Source organism: Cyrtonyx montezumae, unplaced genomic scaffold, assembly GCF_038088225.1.
Source record: "Cyrtonyx montezumae isolate F1298 unplaced genomic scaffold, pur_monq_1.0 scaffold_2, whole genome shotgun sequence".
NCBI lineage: Eukaryota > Metazoa > Chordata > Aves > Galliformes > Odontophoridae > Cyrtonyx > Cyrtonyx montezumae.
The window spans coordinates 16,279,993-16,299,140 of record NW_027071936.1 but is presented as its reverse complement, the minus strand read 5'-3'; the positions used below and the strand labels follow the sequence as shown (position 1 = coordinate 16,299,140).

The window sequence follows — 19,148 nt, the reverse complement described above, 5'->3', positions numbered from 1 at the left end:
ACACGTAAAGCTGTTGATAACGCTCTTTTTTGGTGAAACAACGCGATAGATGAAAGATTCTGGGAAAACACTGCATACTATTTGAGTGTGAGCAGAAGATTATAAACTAGAACAAAATTGCCTGGCATTACATTGATATATTTTATTGACAGATGCCATCTCAGAATGAAAGTCACTCCAGCGACATTAAGAAATGATACCCTAACAAAATGGCCTTCAGAACATTCCTGCCCCACAGGGTTTTTCTCTCAAATCTTTCTCAGGCTTTGCAGATGATAAACAAAAAAGAACATCAAGTTTTGTGTTTAACTGAGAGAGTGACAAGTATATCCAGAAAGACATCTCCTGTTTTGAATGCTTTACCAGAGCCTGTATTTCACTCACCAGATAGTTCATAACAGCCCCCATGAGAGCTGTTTCTTTTTTAGACTTCTCCTCTGCTACTGCATGGTAAGTACAGATCACAAATGCTCAGAAAACCTTCCCTTTTATGAAGTATGACAGCAGCATTGTTTTCTTTGTTAGACCAAAATTTACCCCAAACTAGCTACTTCAGCAGGGGCAGCTCAAGTAGGGATATTTTCATCATCTTCCACTGTTATAGTCACTCTTATAAGTACTTTCCTAACAGAGCGTGGCCAGCTGAAAGAACCTCAGCACAAAAAAAAGTTAGCAATAAAATTTCATTATCCTGACATACTCACGATCAGCTTTCACAACCACAAACTACAAATGAATCGTTTTCTTAAATTGCTCACTAATTGTCAGACTTTTTACTCCCCTTTCCCTTGCACAATTTCCTACCCCCCTAAAAATACCGCTTCAGGATGGGGTTTGTCATTTCTACCACTAATCACTTGCCAGTGCACACGTAATGAACACTCACATTGCTTAGTTTGTCAGAAGTTTGAAGTCTCTCATATACGGTGGTAGAGATTACAGATGGGACACAGCGAAAGTAACATTTTCACAGAGCTGACCTACCGTGGGGACAGGTATGCACTCCAGGATTTTCTATCTTACACCACCCTAATTCACTTTTAAACAAAAAAAACCTCAATAGAAATCTCCAATGATAAAACTTTGCCAGTGGAGATAAAGGTTTCCCTCCGGGTCTGTCACGTGGAAAGATAACTATAAGGTTAGAAATAGCCTGAGGTGAGACAATCTTGGTGTCTGACCATTAGGATGAAGCATGGGAGCCCCTCCCATCTCACATTCACCCCTCAGAGCTCTGTCAGCTATCCTGCTTAAAGCAGAAAGTCTGATCTCAGTTCTCTACAGAATGGTAGCCTACCAAAGTCAAGCAAAATTAGTTCCACGGGGTATGTTTTGCCATTTCTTATTTTCTTTTTCTGTTTTCTTTTTTCCTTCTATTTTTATTGCCTCTTCTAGTTGTGAAACATGATCTTATTGTGATAGGTACTGCACAAAATAAGCCACCAAAAAAAAATAGCTTCCTAGCCTACACACTCCCAGCCACTCTCTAGAGAAGGAAATTGTCTGTCTACAATAGTTCAGAATGGAAGCCGGGCACTTAAATTAGGCCCCCAAAGTTACAGGCAGTGGGAACATTGCCTCGACAGTTTGATGATCTAAGTGAAAAGAAGTTTTAGGAGAAAATTACCTTTGAAGAGAAGAAGGGATATAACAGGTGGGATGCCTAAGTAACCCGGCTTTCAAAGCCTTTTCTGAGAATAAAATAAAATCTTCAAGATTCATACAATGTCTCTGAGATGCAAGTATGTTTATAATTGAGATAATCCAAGAGAAAATGTAACCGGCAACCAGGAAGCTGGAGAAATGAGAGAAAATAAGGACAGTTAGCTTTTTTCTTCCTTTTCTTGTTATTGTACAGTCACGGATGGGAGAACGGCCCGCCACCACAGCAAGATGCCACTTGTGACATCGGAGACTGCTAAAGGGACTGGCAGGAATTTGCGGACTGAACTTTGAACAGAAGTCATATGTAACTTGGATAGCATTTTGGTTGGAGCACAAGGTGTAAGGTATATTTGGGAGCACGTAGGATGAAACAGAAGGTGAACTGAGATTAAGTTTTCAGGAAATTTTGGAGATAAAAGATCACTGGCTTGGTTGTTGGATCTACACATGCGTGCAGAGCTTTTTTCGGACTTGCAGACTGACTCAAATTTTTACTTAAATTTTCAACAGAATAAACCCAAATTGCACAAAATAAGAACTTCTACAGGTATTCTACTCCAGATAGAAATCTCCCTAGAAAGACCAAGTTGGATCAAACTCTGGAATATATTCTGGAATATTCACGAGGGAGAGAAAGGCTTTTGCGGAGGCTGCCTTAAATACTGAGAAAGTGAGGCAACAAGAAGAAAGTTTTACATTTCACATATGAAACTACGTTCAGAATCTCCCTCGTGTTCTGTTAACTGTCACAGCTCAGTTATTAAACATCTCAAACACCCCGATCCCTGGCCTAATCCAGATACCTAAAAGCCTTTTGATAATGCCTGCAGGTAAGACCATACTGTATTTCCAGCACTTTTCGGTCAGATATTTAGTAATCTACATTTTTTCCACTATCATAAAGTTTGTTTAAGCCATAAATATAGGAGCAAAGAAACACAGGATTCAGAAGAAAATCTTCCTCCGGGCTGGTTATTTTTTAAGCTGAAGCAAGCTTGAGTCAAGCTGTGATAAGGCTATTAGAAATGTGGTTTGCAATGAAATAAAATCCACTCCCACCTTACACTGACACGTTGACTAACTATGGTACTTTGAACATTACAGTGTAAGAGAATCATGCGTTCATCTTGGCATTAGTAGCAGCACATCAATGGTGAATTGGGCTCAGATTTTGAGTTGAGACTTGCTTTCGAGGAAAGGCTGCTGTAGCACCAATATGGCAGAGACAGACCACCTGTGACAATTCAAAGCAAGGATGGCAAGCGAGTTTAGTACCCCTAAGCACCTGTCAGCTCCAAACCATGGACCATAAAGGAAAAAGTAAGAGCAATATAAATAAATTGCACCTTCATCTGCGAGGCTGAACACGTCAATGTCTTAAGGGCACTCCTGAACATTATTACAGAAAATCCCTTCTGTCTGAAAAACATCACCTCCAGAAGCAGAGAAAAAAAAAAAACAATGTACAGGTTGATAACTAGTTTCCTGACCAAAAACTCCACAATGCATCCGATCCCTTTGGAGAGAAGACATAGAGGAGAGTGGAGTGCAGTTCCAGTATTTTTGCGTGCTCTCGCCTCTCTCATTACCTATTCCTTCACTACCAAACGACAGTATGGGTTCAAGACCTAACAAGTGTGCTTGGTTATCTCCTGCTTTTGGTGTTCCTTTACAGGCTAGCTGCACTGTCAGAAATATCCATAAGAAAGACGTATGGACTTGAAAATATTAACTAGGTCTTTCTGTAGTTCGATGAGCATACCCACTACCAGAATGACAATTTCAATAGCAAGTTTGTAAATAAATAAAACTAATTACCTAGCTTAGGAGTTTTCCGGCCCATCAACAGATGCCACTGGTGTTGCGAATGAAGAATAACTACATTCAACCCCTGATAATTTGTTCTAGCACAGATCTGCAATTCATTATTATTCATCTATTCCCCAAAATAATCACCTCAGCAAGGCTTTGTTATGACTTACTCATAGGTAGTTTAAACAATAATATTACAGTTAAGAATATTCTCAGGAATGTAAAACTGTCATCCATCGTCATATTGGGAAAATGGAAAGACTCCACAACTGTTCACATGTTTCCAATGCAGGTAAAATAACAAGAAAATGAATATCTCAAGACCAAATTCCTTTCGGTATTGTGATGAGTGTTAGAGACTGAACACAAATGCTTTGGAATTGAGCGAGTAAAATGAGTTTCTCGTATTGTACCATCCAAAAAACTTTCATTCTCCTGGCAGTCATACTCCAGTTTCCTACAAGCTAAATATTTTGCACAGAGTTAGACGGGGGGATGCAAATGCATCTTGATTCTGCCTATGCAGCCCGGTAAAGGAATTTTCCACTTTGTACTGCTGTGAAAAATGGAGGTGCTGCAGGCTACAGCATCTCATCAGATGAATGAGGTGGGTAGGATAGGGCATTAGGCACTATTATACTCCAGGGAAGAAAAAACAGACAGGGGCACAATGGAAGCACTTCATTATATTTTAAATGGGAATAGTTCCAAGGATAGGAAAGCCTGTGGTGCTTGTAAAGGATTAAGCAGGGTAATGTGCTTTTTAAGAAGACATAAAGAGGTATGTAATGTGATATGTTTAAGCCTAAATGATTTTCTTGGAGTCCTCAATGAATGTTTAAGCAGGCATGACTTAGGCCCCGGTAAATCCCCTCCGAATAAATAACTTCCCTGAAAATAGAGATTGCTTTGATGGAATGGGATGCTTATTTCGTAACCTATGCCAAAGAAAAAAAAAGCAACCCCAAATCAATTTGAGATACACAAAACATTTAGGAATAATAAAGGAAAAAATGGAGATAAAAGTGACTATTCTCCAGAATAATCCAAGCATATACAGGAATCCAGATAACGCCCCAACCATTTTCAAGTGACAAAGCAGGAGAACGAACAACTGAATGCTTCCGTTGCTCTGATATAGATCTTAAACTGCTTTTTGTTGTCTTTCGAGCAAGGAAGAGACAATAAGCTATAGAAATTAGAAAAGTATCTTCTCTCTTCAGGCTTCCTCCTATTTAAGGTATCTAAAACTCCTCTGTCTTTTCCAGGTAAAACCAACCAGCTGCTGTCTAACAAGATCTGATATACATGAGTAAACTGCCATTCAGCAATATGTATCCATCTGATTTATGACGAGAATAGAACCAACCTACATCAAACACCAGACACTCAAAGTGGCACAATTTTCCCCTCCTTTTTCCCTTCCCTGGCTTACCCTCCCACCGGGAAAACAAAAGTCAGCACTACAGACATTCTGTCACAAAACAGGAAGACGTAATCACTATAATTCGGCTACAACATGCTCTTTCTGGCACAGGTGTGATTCTCCATGAAGTCTCCGGTCCAGCAAATCCTGCTGAGCAAGGGATAATACGCCAAATACGTCAGTATTTGAGCCAGCTCCCCCTTCAACTGTTTAAAGGTACGCTCACATTTTACTATGACTTTCCTCCAAATGCGGAGGGCTATTTGAATAAGAGAAGCAAGACAAAACAGTGGGATTTTAGGATATAAAAAATGTTTGGTTAAGCCTTTTTAATATCTTGATGCCCAACTAACCCTGTCATCTTGTGACAGCTACTTGCAAACCCTGTTCACCTCAGGCCGAGCACAGCACAGCCTGGACAACCCACTGATATCTGATGCTCTCACAATGGTTAACAAAGAGTCACGGAGGTTCGTTGTGTTAAAAAAAAAATAGTCTGGCTGTGTTAGTAGCCCCGACACAGCTAGCTAAATTTATTCAGAACCCCAAAGAGTAATAAAAGTAAATATATATAGGCAGAGGGGACCAACAAATTCTTTGCTGTAAAATGTTGTCTTTGAAGCTATTCAATAGATCAAAATCCATGCCTTGTAGCGATTATCTTTTGTAAAGGATACCACCCATAAAGGTAGTCAAGCACAGGATCAGGCTTCCTAGGGACATGGTTGACGTTCGTGCCTGGCAGCATTCAAGAGGCGTTTCTGTAATGCCTTCAATAACACACTTTAACTGTTAGTTAACCCTGAAAAGGTTGGGCAGTTGGACTACCTAATCTTTGAAAGTCCCTTCCACTCTACTCAAATTATCCATGCTTAAGAGTAGCTTTTATCATCACATTTATCTTCCAGCTGAGGGAGAACTCTAATGACTCTCAAAAGGGACAGCTTTTCAGTGGTTTTTCCTGTGCTTGCTTTCAGATCAACAGAACTTTCCTCCTAAGAAACCCAAATACGATCTCCCAGAAGCTCTCACATGAACAGCAGTTGGCAGATAACCTTTTTCTGTGTTCTTCCCGCAAGGCAAAAGGAGAGAAACTGCACACACATAGGTGGCTACGTATATTCTCTGGAATCGAGCCCGTAGGTATTTTAAAATTGGAGTGTGGCTGGCTCGCTCACATACCGCAGCTTGCTTGTTTGATACAACTTGCAAGTGCTTATTCCTGGGAAGCAGAAACATGGAAAACTGACAGAAAGTTTGATGGTGTAGGTTTTACAAGACAGCAACTGCCATGTTTCCAGGAATTAGAAATCAAAGATCGTAATCCAGAATTAGTTGCCACCACGACACATTCGTCGCTTTTCCAGGCAAAAACAACTGGTCAACGCACTGTATCGAGTGCTCTGCCTAATGTGCTCTTGTTTTTCATTCTCCCAGACCCCTCAGTATAATTTGGGAAGGTAAAACAGAAGAAGGAGGCTTTCTTAATACAAAAGGCAAACCATAGCACGTACTGGTTCCTTGCAAACTGAGCTACAATGTGTATTCTCCATAGAAATAAAAAAAAAGCAATTTTCTCAAGCCAACAAATCTGCAGATTGCTTTTTCCTCGTCTTCTCAGCTTATGCCTTTTTCTAAGCATTTCAAAAGTTCACAGAACCTCCCTTGCCCATTCATTTGTGACATTTCATCCTTCACAACAGAAAATATGATACCAGTTGTACAAAGTGAACTAGTGATTGAACTGGTCAACTCCAACCCACCTTTGTTACTCTGTGGTTCCTTTCCTATCAAGAGATAAGAGTCTTCGTCATTCTTTTCAACATAACATCTTTCCTCGTGTCTTTCTTTTGAGTGCCAACAAAGAAACACAGAAATTTCAAGTTGCCCTGGCAAATGGATTCCAGTGAAAATGAAACGGGGGTCTTTAAACCAAACTTAAGATAAAGTACAAATCCATGGATATTTGTGCCGATTAATCATGACATTATCAAATTTAAAACATTATTTCACAAGGTTTGATTTGAAAACTTAATGGGAAGATGTAATGGTAGGAATAAAGTTTATACTTAGCCACCCATTAGTCAGTATTCATTTGCACTGACCCGCTTCATGGACTACTGTTCTTACAAACGCTGTAGCTGTTAATCAAAAGCAAAAACATCGCATTCACCAATGTACCTGCAAAAACTGATTCAGATTACGTTGTCCTGTTAAAAGCGTTATAAAAGACGGTTGACCGTTCTGTTCTACCCGCCTCTCTCGAAACGTACACGATTCAGATTACAACCAAGTCAAGGTTGTCGATGTTGGGAGCCTACAGAAGTTAATCAATGTCTTGTACCAAAAGCGCTTTGAACTTCGTGCAGTAAGTTGCCACACATCTTCTGTCATTAGCAGTCCAGAGATCCTACAGTCACTTTGCATCCTGAAAAATGCTTTCATCTCTCATACTTATAATTCCTTTTCAGAGCGAACACTCCAGATACATCTTAAAACGCAGCTGAAAACAAGTTAACCCACTGAGAAGTCCCAATCCTCTACGCTGATGCAATGGGCTTGCAAAAATCGGTACAAGGCGTGATCGTTACCTAGGTGCAAATGCATCCCTGACCGTTAAGAGCAATAACTTAGCAAATCTGGTGTTTATAACAGCAAGTCTCCAAGGGGAAGGAAAAAATAACTCACAGCAATACCTTTTGAATGCCCGCGGTCGACTCCAAAACGTTGTTCTCCGAACCATTACTTCTGTTAATCATCCGCCACATTTGGGAATACATGCTGTCCCTCTCAAAAGGATTCATCCCTTTCACTCGAACATGTTCATAGACCGCAGAGTCCAAGACAGTGCCATAAGGAATATCCGTCTGCCTTGACAGATCCTGGAGAGACCTTAATTGTTGGTAAAGAAAAGAGACACGGGAGACATAAAGCCACATTTTCAAGAGGAAGATGCTGCAAGCAAGAAAAGTGCAACATATAGAAAGATGGACAGCAAGACTGTTCTTCTAACTTTTAAAAATAATTTGATTTTTTTAAGACAAACTGAATCAAATTTTTTGTGGTTTAAGACACAAGGAAAAATATGAAATGCTAGGCAGAGGTGGAAAAAATGAAAATGAGTGAAAAAATAACAGAAGGAACAAGAGTAACCTGACAAACGCTGACAGCTCCTCCGTGCAGGTACAAAGGAGAGAAAGGAGCATCACAGACCCTCCAGCCACGCACAGCAAATTAACAGTATTCACAGAGTCACAGAATTGTAGGGATTGCAAGGGACCCCCAGAGAGCATCAAGCCCAACCCCCTGCCAAAGCAGCTCTCTAGCCCAGGTTGCACAGGTAGGTCTCAAACATCTCCAGAGACAAACTCCACCACCTCTCTGTGCAGCCTGTGCCACTGCTCCGTCACTGCACCATGAAGAAGCTTCCACACACGTTCGTGCATAACTTGCTATGCTTCAGTTTGTGTCCATTTTCCCTCATCCTATCGCCCCACACTGCTGAGAAGAGCTCAGCTTCGTCCCTTTACCTCCCGCTCCTTAGGAATTTATAGATGTGGATCAGATCCCCTCTGATCCACATCAGATTCTCTTAACAGCCAAACTCACCCAAACACCAGCCCACTGAACTACCATATTACGCAGCAAAGAAGAGCTTTTTGGTGTTATTCCTATACTGAATGATGCACCCATCACACAGAGCAGGTTGCATCCTACGCTATTCACAGCACCGGGATGTTCTCCCCTAAGGTTTTCCAAAATGCCTCCACATTATATTTTGCCTTACTCTGTGTGATAGATTTGCTCTCCTTACATATTACGTAGTCTTATTTGTTTTGTACAATTGGAAATATATTTACCATTTAGACATTCTTAAAGTGCCTCAAAAACAAGTCTATCAGCCCTGCTTTATATATCTTCATAGTCTTCTAAAGATCCTTACCTCCTAGCCTTTATTTTTCTGTCCTGCAAAATTACTCTCCTATACCTTTATTTCTTTAATGACATTCATTAAAGTTTCAAAATAGCTACTGCAATATGTCTAGTGCCTAAAATCCATTACAGCTTTCTTGGTACAAATTAATTTGGTCTAAACTGCACAAATCTAATCGGCGACAACTAAGGACAAATCAAGGATCCGAGTGCCGGCTTAAAGCAAGTAATAGCAAATTGTAAAGGCTCTTTGAAGCAGCAGAAAATGCAAACTCAATGGTAGGAAATTCATCAGATTCCAAGATGCGTTTCTGAAGCATGTAAATTTATAGACTAGAAAAAGGATACTGCACAGGAAAAAATACTTAAACGTTCCAGAGATGACACCAAAGAACACGCATCCTGAAAGACACGCATGCTGCTGAGCACAATGGAAGGCAAGAAAAGAAGAAATCAATAGAGCCCAACGGTAAGGTTTTAGAGGTTCACCGAGTCAAAGAGAAACTCTTCGAAATTCAAACATATGGGCAAAGAAAAACTTCGAACAAAAGCTAAATTCTAAGTAGATACTATACAGCAAATATTAGCGAGAAATAAATTCAATTTTGAAGAGAAAATAACTAGCAGCATTAAAAAAATCCAGAATCCCCTTCTCTGTCTCCAACAAGATAGCATTCCTCTTCAAAACCAGAAGCAACAGAGAACACAAAATCAGTACACAGAGGAGCATCAAATGTGATCAAGGGAGCTGTGAAATGAGGCTATCACCTAACCTGAGCGTACCGGTCTCCTATCGCATAAGTGAGATTTGCCCTTTTCTAGGAAGACAAAGAGAAAAATGCGAGACTACGGTAGACTAAGGTGCCAGGAGACACCTTATTTACTTGCTAGCAAATTCACCCATAAAATATCTACTAGACAAATAGATAAAAAAACCAAACACTTTTCTATCAGCCCAGGGGCTTATACAATATAGTTCCCAAAACTTCCTGACGCTCCATAACTGATCAATCACCACTACGTACCTTGTAGAATATGAAAGTCTAGGAGAGGCTGACGGAAATGAATTCGCTTATTTGATAAACTTCAGAACGTTGATGTAAGATTACATTCTCATATTCTAGCCTCCTAAGTATTCCCTGATGACAAAGATGATGAGAAGCCTGAAGCATCTCCCTTACGAAGAATGGCTGAGAGATCTGGGACTGTACAGCCTGGAGAAAAAAGGATGGGATCCTACCACTGCTTATAAATATCTGCAGGGAGAGTGTCAGCCGGATGGGGCCAGGCACTTTTCAGTGGTACCTAGTGACAGGACAAGGCAACACAAGCAGCTGCATAAGAACAAGAGGAAAAGATTATGTATTTTGAGGGTGACAGAGCACGGGAAATAGGCTGCTCATAGAGGCTGTGGAGTCTCCTTCTCTGGAGACACTCAACAGCCATCTAGATGCTTTCCTGAGCAACCTACTCTAGCAGCATTAGCAGGGGCATGGGGGCATTTACAAGTCCTACAATTTTGTGATTCTGTGAGTTCCTGATTGGACAATCAGAAACAATCACACTCAAAAGGTAGTCATTAGTGGGTTGTAACACACTCCAAATCCAGTTACAAACATCACAGGGTCCAAATCTCTACCAATAGCTTAGAATACATTAAAGAAGCATCCTCTTATCAAGTTTGTGGACGGCACAACGCAAGCACCTCAGGGACAAGACCTCCTTTTAGATTAACCTAGAGAAGCTGGAAGAAGAGGCCAACAGGAACACTGAAATTAAGCAGAAAGCACCAAGCCCTGAGCTGCAGTTCCGCACCAACCCAGCCCGGGAGCTGGCCGCTCATGCAGCAGCTCTGCAAAATAACATACCTGCAAACAGCGGCGTGCCTTGCTGAGAAACTGTTACACCACAACACAGAATGTTGTGTAGAAGCAGGTGTACTGCATTCATAGGTTACATAACTGTCAAAAGCACGATTGTCAAAAAAAGCACTAGACTAACACAAGATACTGTACTCACCAATTCTGAGTCAGCACCACAGCTATCAATATGCTTCAGTATCTCCCGGCAGTCCTAAGAAGTGCTACAATCTGCCACAGGATACATATAGCAGTAGCCTGTAATTGTTGCGTTATTTGTTATAAACAATACTGAAAAAGATCGGAAAGTATCTACGGAGTCCCCAGTTTCCTAAGATAACGCCTAGCCAAACTGCAATTCTTACAGGATTCAGTATAGCCACGTAATTTCTAATGGAACAGGAAACAAAGCATTTTTGGCTGAAAGATAATTGCTAAGTGGTATAGAAATGATACGCATAACTGCTGCCACAAACAACACAAGTTAAAACAGCTCCTCTCTCTATCCTGCGGCTGGAAAAGCAACCTCTCTATTTTCAAGTGGGAAATAACACTAGACACGAGCAGTTGGCCCAGAAGAATACTACAGAACGGCATGGAGAAGTTGCCATTTAATCAGGGAGAAGAAAGCGAGAGCGCCATCACAAAGGGATCACCAGCAGAGAAGTTATGAGGACAATTGCACCAATGCCTTCAGGAAAACACATTATAGCTGTCTATTTGGACATCAACTACAGTCCTCAGCTCTTCACTACGTAATATTCTATCCTAAAACACAGGATGCCTCCCAGCTTCACTATTCTGTACCTTTGTACACTGAAGGTACTGCACTGAGCTGAGGACATAAACAGAAAGATGACGGCAAGATGAGTTTGAACTGTACAGATGAGACACGCCGTGGCCAGCTAAAAATGCCATACATTGGTTTACTTAACCCTATTTTGAGAAGTGAGAAAAGTTTGGAGACTCCAAAGTACAGGTGTATTCATTGCTCCGTAAACAAGAAGACTTACCATACCACTGACTACAGCCCCTCACACAAACAGGCTCCGTGGGACCATAATACTTGGAACGTATTTCAGAAAGTGCATTTTAATAACCCGCATCTCCACAAACTCCTGCAATGACATCCACAACTTTGCAACCAAGTTACTACAAACCACAGAACAGCAACAAATCTTGACAGATCTATTAAAACCACTGAAACATAGAGATTTCTTTATGAAAGAAAAGTTTTTTGTTTTTCCTTCCAACCTGGATTGCGAATTACGCACTGCTTAAAATACCTTTATTCTTCAATTAAAGGGCACATTAACAACTCAAATAAGTACATATACCAGAGACTAATGCTCAGTCTCAGGGTGGCTCTACAAAGGCAACGGGACTGATGCAATGAAAAGATTAAACAAACAAAAAAAACCAAACCCAAAACCAACCCTCAATCACATGAAAGGATCTAGCCTCCCAGGAAAAAATCCACAAAAAGCAGCTTGCTAATAAAAGACCCTACTTTAACCACGGTCAGCCCTTAAATGAAGTCTAAGAGCCAGGCTCCACCCCTTGCAGTAACACAGGTGAATTTCCTTCACCTGTGATCCCTGGGGTGAGCGAGTCTTTTCTCCAGGTGCTCAATCAGTGGTTCAGGCAGTGACTCAGCAGATGCCGTACGGTCACACAGCCTCAGCACACAGTTGCCAGGTGAGGCCTCAGAATAAGAAAAAACTGCAGGTTAAGATGATGCATTCATACCGATCGCTATCTGTTGCCCAAATTCTGGCAGCATTATCTGCTTTGGATGAGGGTTTAATTGTGCAGTAGTTCTACTGATCTCAGTTGAAACACCTGCAAAGCAAAGTAGATCTAAGTTGACTCAGGGTACTGGAATCCCGCTTTTAAAAAAATACTCTCTTTGGATTTCTAATTTCAAAGCGGTGAGATATTCAGAAACTGTTAGGTCAAGACCTGGAAAAAGGGCGTGACCAACCCTGAGAGAGCACAGGTACAAACAATTAACCAAGGCAACGGAAAAGGGTGAACACAGGATCTCTTCCTCTAATCTCATTTCAGGGTTGACAACAAAATGGAAAGTATCTCAGAGGTTGTCTCTAGTTAGAGCTTGTAGCAAACTTATCTTCAGAACGGGTAAGTAATTTTTCTCTTTTTACTGGGTTGCGATCACTACTTTTCCTGGGTGATCTGAAAGCAGTTGAAAATGATAATACTGACTGCTACCTGTCCTAACGTTTGGGATTTAAAATCTAGCACAAAGTAGTTGAAATTTAAGAAGTTGCTGTGAGGTTAAATATCTGTACCTGAGCTTATGCTTATACAAATCCTATTTTGAAGGAAATGATTATTTAGCGTAGTACACAAGCTATAGTTCGTTTTGGCTATCGTTCATTTAATGTTGTGGGAGAGAAATATTACACACGGTGTTTGTTCTGTCTTTTTTTCTAATTGCCATTACTGAGTTCACATGACTATTTTTCTCTACAGTTTAAAAATGTAAGGTCTTTATGAGGATGACTTAAGTAATTAAAGGGTGAGTTAACAGCAATTATATATTTTTACAGCATTTGTTGAGTTTGCTTATTCTGGACCTTAATTAAGCAATAGAAATCAATTCCCTTTTGATTAATTAATATTCAACTTAAAAAAAAACCAAAAACTGTCTCTTGTTCAAATACAAAGCAAAAAATTGTTTTCACATTAAATTTTACGTACGCTTATTTTCCTGAGGCATGCCTTTTTCTATAGACTCATCAATTCTCTGTCTAGAGTATAATTTGTTGTTCGGGTATGTTAGCTGAAGGTGTTTAAAAAAAGTGAACACGTAGAAAAATGAGAGGTCAGTTTCATGGGGGCTTAACTAAATTCCTTTTTAGATGATTACATCTTACTGAAGTCAGAGGCTCGGGGACGAGAATATCTTTGTAGTTTTGGGGTTTGCATTGTTTTGGGCTGTTTTAGAGTTGACCGCTTCATAGCACTCTGCGATGAGCTGGTCCTTACGTTTTAGGTCATTTTTGACTTTTTTTAGCATTTATGCTCAAGTCCTCATCTGTGGTTAATTCTGATAAAGCATGTATTTTTTTTTTACTTTTTTTTTTCTTTTTTTTTTTCCTATTATGTTCAGGATTGATTTACAAGTGAGCTTAGGAAATGAGACGCAGGAAGCCGAGATGCTTCTGATCGTTGGCGATGACAGCTATGTTACAAACTAAAAATGTTGCTTGTCAGGCAGTTTTTTGAGTAAGGAAATGCCTGTTTCAGTTACAGCATTCTTGTGTAACCCCTTTTGCTAAAAACGTGTAGGTGGTTACATGGTGCTACTTGAGCCTTGGGGACATCTCAGCTTAGTTAATTGTGGTTTAGGGAAGATGTGAGAATGACTAGGTAAAATAAGCGTTAACTACAGGCAAACTTTACTGCCGTGGTGCTACTACTTAGAGGTGGAGATATCACTTACCAAACAGGATATATGGCTTTAGGCTTGGAGAACGTTAAAGTGAACTTCCTGTTTTTCAAAGACTTTATAGACTCTTCGCTGTAACGTGTGCAATCATACATCTTAATCAAATTTCTTTTTTTTTTTTAGCAATGGGTTAGATTTAAACCTGAACCTAATCCTATCCTTTCTCGTGACAAATCCTTTGGCTTTTTCTCTGAGCTCCAGTTTTCTTTCACAATTTCAACATCTCTTGGATTGTTGGTGACAGCTTACTTTACCCAGGAGAGCAGTACAATATGACCTCAGTCAGTTTTCCTGCCAGTAGCCTCGTATTTCTATCCCACCTGAATGATCAAAACTCCGTAATGGAAATAGTGGCTCAGTGATGAAATTCACAGCATCGGCACCTAGAAGAAATAGCTCGAGCCCTCTGAACATTTTTGTCATTTGCTGAGAAACTATTGATTATCATTCATTCACGTTGCAATGCATACAGTAACCTAAAGATCTAAGGAATACTAAAGTTGTGGTTTTCTTTGCTGTCACAATGTTTTGGCATTTGAAATGCCAAACGATGACTGTCTTGATTTTAAATAAGGTCTGTAACGTGGGTCAAGTGTGCATAAAAGATGACCTAGCGTTTGATCGCTTGCGTGCCTCTATTCCCAATCCTAACCGTTGGTATTACTATCAATGCTGTCGAAGATAAGAGTCAGCGCGTGTTTAAAAACACGGTCCACTTGCAGACTGCAACAAACGTAGTCAAAGTTAGCAGTGAAGCAGGTAACAAAATTCCACCGATCTCGTGTGAAGTTATATGGCAAAGATCTACTTTGAGCTTCTCCAGGGAAAGGGAATATTTTACCGGTCCTTCCTCGTGCCTCGCCTAATGACACGATGTGTATTTATTTTTTGAAATAAGTTTCGGGACACCATGAGACTCTGACTAGGAGTCAAAAGGAAGAACGGAGGAGTTGTGAGCAAAAGCTGGCTAGGCATCCAAAAGCTGAAATGCAGTAACTGCTGAAATGTTTCAAGGAAATGAAGTGTGCTGTGAATAGCTCAAATCCTCCTATTTTCCGTAAAAGATATCATAAGGAAAACGTGCTGTCATATCTGGTGCTAGCTGGAAATCTGAAATGAAACCCCGTTAACTACTTGCTACATCTGTGCAAACCTGCTGACTTCAATATCTTTTATTTGTCTAATTATTTATCTTTTTCTTTTTTCAGAAGCTGACTGAATAGTAATATGAACAGAATCTGGTTTATTTTCTTTAGATGATTAAACTCATTTCCATTCTGTCCCTCTAAGCTCCCCGAGGTACAATTTGATCTGTTTAAAAAAAGAAAAAAAGAAAAAAAGAACATCAGCTTTTTTCTCTATTGCTTATTCATGTTTCCCACTTTGCACTAATTCAGCGTGGTAAACAAACATCTTCTCTGTTCTGTGTCGGTTTGGGTTCCAATTTTGGCAGTTTTGTAAACTAAAGTTTTACACTCCCATCATAGTTAGGATAACTTCATTCCCTAATGGATACTTAAAACATCTAATTACTCAATTTCTAAGCTACGAGCACTTTGATAAATGCTTCTGTTCTTTCACTTCAGAAGCTTTCCAGCTGCAACATTTCCTAGTGAATAAAACATTATCAGTGACTTCGCCCATAAATAACACAGCACGAACACCAATGTAGTCCCAACTGTATGTAATATTTCACTGTTCCACTGGGCTTTTTCTAGTGACATCATCATCTATAAGAACAAGCTGAGGATAAATTAAATTATAGTTTGGGTATATTTCATATATATATATATATATATATATATACATAATAAGAAAATGCTCAGATAGTTGTCCCAGCAGTTTTGGAATTTATGTATTTATTTTTTTGGATTATTTCAAAACCGGAGGAGACATAACTTTAAAGTCGGAAAGTCGGATGAAGATGAATATTTCATATTTGTAAATGAATGACTGAATGCGCCTTCATTTGTGTTTTGTGCAAAAACTCACGTTGCAGCCCGGTCCACAACAGCGTCTCACTGTATTGGGGGCATTTTGAAAAGGCTGGGAAACAGCTGAAAGACAGGTAGCGAGACCTTAGATGGTGAGACGGAAGGCAGGGGGCCGATTCAGCAAGTGGAGTGCGGAAGCTGAATTTTCCTTAAGATCAGTACTGGGACAAAGTATTAATCAGCTATCTTCCTGGAGAAAGAAGAAGAGCAGGAAGTGTCTCTATTAAAGCCACGCTGCACTTTTGCAAAGAATTCACAGGAAAGGCGAGTCTGTCACTCTCGCGTACCTCTGTGAATGCATAGCCTAGATATTAAAAACGTGCTCTCGGTAAATGGCCAGCTGGTCTTCGGAGAGCTCGGCTTGCTCATGTTTTACCGTATTTACCGGTCTCTGCTTTGATCCGGACAGAGGATTTAGGTGGGCGATAGGACTTACAGGAACTTGGCACGGTGCTTGCTGAGGGAGAGCAAGCTAAAGCATGAAATGGGAGGGAAGGAGAGCAGGACACCTAGAAAGGTTTCTGCGGTGCGGAGAGATGAGATGATTGAGGAAAAAAGAATGGAAGAATACCATAAAAAAAGATGAGGACACGATCGTTTGGGACAGATGAAGAAAAAGAAGCAAAAGACGGAGCATTTGGGAGCAGAAGGTGTAAAGGTAACTTGTCAGTTAATTTTTTTGTTTGTTTGTTTTTCTATGACCATATTTTTGGCCTTTCCAAAAAAAAATAAAGAAAGCGAATCACCTTTGAGCTCACCATATGTGGAAGAAGCTATTTGATCGAAGAGTCAGAGCACCGTTATTGCATGCTGCGTTTGAACAGAAAGCGTAGCCTAAACACACATACCAGCAATTCGTAATTTTTCCCACTGCAAATACTGATACTGTGGTTATCTCAAACTCAGTTACTTTTTACTAAACGTGGTATGTGTATATACAGATGCACGTGTACATACCACTGAATCGTATGTGCCAGAAGCCAGCAGTTCTGATGTTAAAGAGAAAGCCTCTCCAGGGAAGAAGTACTGTGGCATACTGGAAGGCTATGCTATGTTGTTTTGTGACTCTCCAAACTGCTACTTGGGAGAGCGTTACCATTTTTCCTCTTTCTCGCACTTAACTTGAACTTTCGTACCCTTCTGGGTGTGCGTATATGTATGTGCATCCTTCTTTTCCCTTGTTTCATCAACTTACTGGATAGAGTTCTCAATGCGCGTGATGGTGAGGAAAGCGGCTAGGTTTGCTGTGTAGGAGGAGATGACAATCAAGGCAAAAAGCCACCAAGCCCCCATCATCAGTCGTGTTGCCAGGGTTGTATATGGGACTTCTCCTCCTGCGGGAAAGAAGGAAAAGCAAGAGTTGAAATTTGGTGGAAGGAAACCCGGATCTCTGTTACTCAAGCTGTGCACGGGAGACTTTGGGTCCCGAGGTCAGTGGGGTACCTGCTTTCATTAAATGAGCAAATTTGAGTTGCGCTTTCTATGCAGTGTAAAGGAGCCCCGCGGTCAGTCATCATTATTAGATTTAATCTGTTTTGCTCCTGTGTCTTTAATTGCAATACATCTGCCTGTCCTATTCAGTAACGGAAACTGACTTCAAGATCTCAGAACAAAGACAAATAAATTCGTGAAATGTTATTTCCTGAGGGGTCTTACATAGAGACCTTAATTAAGCTTTTCTCACATTCTGTGGATTATAAAGTTAAACCACACACATCAAAACGCAATTATTTGTCACGGTTCTGTAGGCAAGCAGATGCTCACGAGATCTGTACGTATGCGTACCGCTTGCTTCAAGTCCACCAGGACGTGGAAGAAAGACACGTGCCGAAAAGGAGTACGAAACAACGCTGCTTTTCCTCACAATTTAAATGTCGTTCAAGCAATACATTAGCAGCAGCTAAATCTTCCCGCTCTTTGGTGGTTAATGAGACCTGAGCGACTCACTACAGCTTGTGTGGACAGAGCCTTTATTAGCAAACTGTGTAAAAGAAAGCGTTTAATCTTTAAATAACTCTTTTTGTTAAAAAATATAAAACTTCGCCCATTTTTAGATGAAAGAAAATGAATTATTTCAAAGATATCCATTTTGTCTGTAGTGCGAGTTTTGTCACAGCTACAAATGATTAAGAGGGACAGGTGAATGCACAAAACGTTTCCAGTAAACTGTTCGAGAGGTTCACTCTTTTTTTTTTTCTTCTCTCGATACTCAGAACTGAAGAAGGTAGTCATTATTTTGAAGGAGTTATCTGAGATGCAAAGTCTTATGACAGAATGATAGTTGGGATTTTTGTAAGGAAAGCAGCTTGTTAAAGGTTCAGTCACCTGTAAGTATTCTGTACTTGATATTTACTTTAAAACTTCTTCCTTTTTTCCCCAGTAAATAAGTGTAACTGTAGTTTTTCTTCCCCTTACTCCTAAGTAGAAATTATTTTCAGTTACGAACACCGATTATCTGGATGTTTAATTAGTTCTTGAGTACGAGGGACCACCTCGGGGGCTCTGCGTCGCCGAACAAATGTGAAGCTTTTTTCTAATTAGCAATGTGAATTTCTGCCACGTGCTAAATGGTAACCGATTTCATTTTGTTATATATTCAGTAAGTAAGTATTCAAATCTTTGCCTTTTAAGAGTTACAACGTTGCAAGAAAAAAAGCTGTTATACCTCTGCAGTCAGAAATAAACTTCCTTCTGTCTCCGAGATGCTGTGTAATTATCCGAAACAAGAATCTTCCTATCAGATCGGGAGCTATTTTTTCAATAGAAGAACTTTCAAAGATGAATGTTATCTTCAACAGTGAAGGATTTGGTTTTTTGTCTCCTGCGTAAAGGTTTTGGTTTTTTTTTTTTAATGGTTTTTAGTAGTATGTCCACTCTACAACTCTTTTTGGGATGTCTTTGGAATATTTCATTTCAAAAATGTTTTGTAATGGAAGGAAAAGATGTTTATATCAATGCACTGGAACAGACCGTTTGTCCTTTTA

General features: G+C 40.1%; 1 protein-coding gene across 2 annotated transcripts in view; it reads right to left on the bottom strand.

The window, feature by feature from the left end:
* GRID2 (glutamate ionotropic receptor delta type subunit 2) overlaps positions 1–19,148 on the bottom strand; it is a 637,449-nt gene that overhangs the window by 72,143 nt on the left and 546,158 nt on the right. For both annotated transcript variants that reach the window (XM_065736492.1, XM_065736493.1), the window contains 2 exons: positions 17,360–17,498; positions 7,600–7,795 (listed from right to left, as the gene is read on the bottom strand). In XM_065736492.1, the coding sequence (XP_065592564.1) occupies positions 7,600–7,795; positions 17,360–17,498 (335 nt within the window). The remainder of the gene's footprint in view (positions 1–7,599; positions 7,796–17,359; positions 17,499–19,148) is intronic.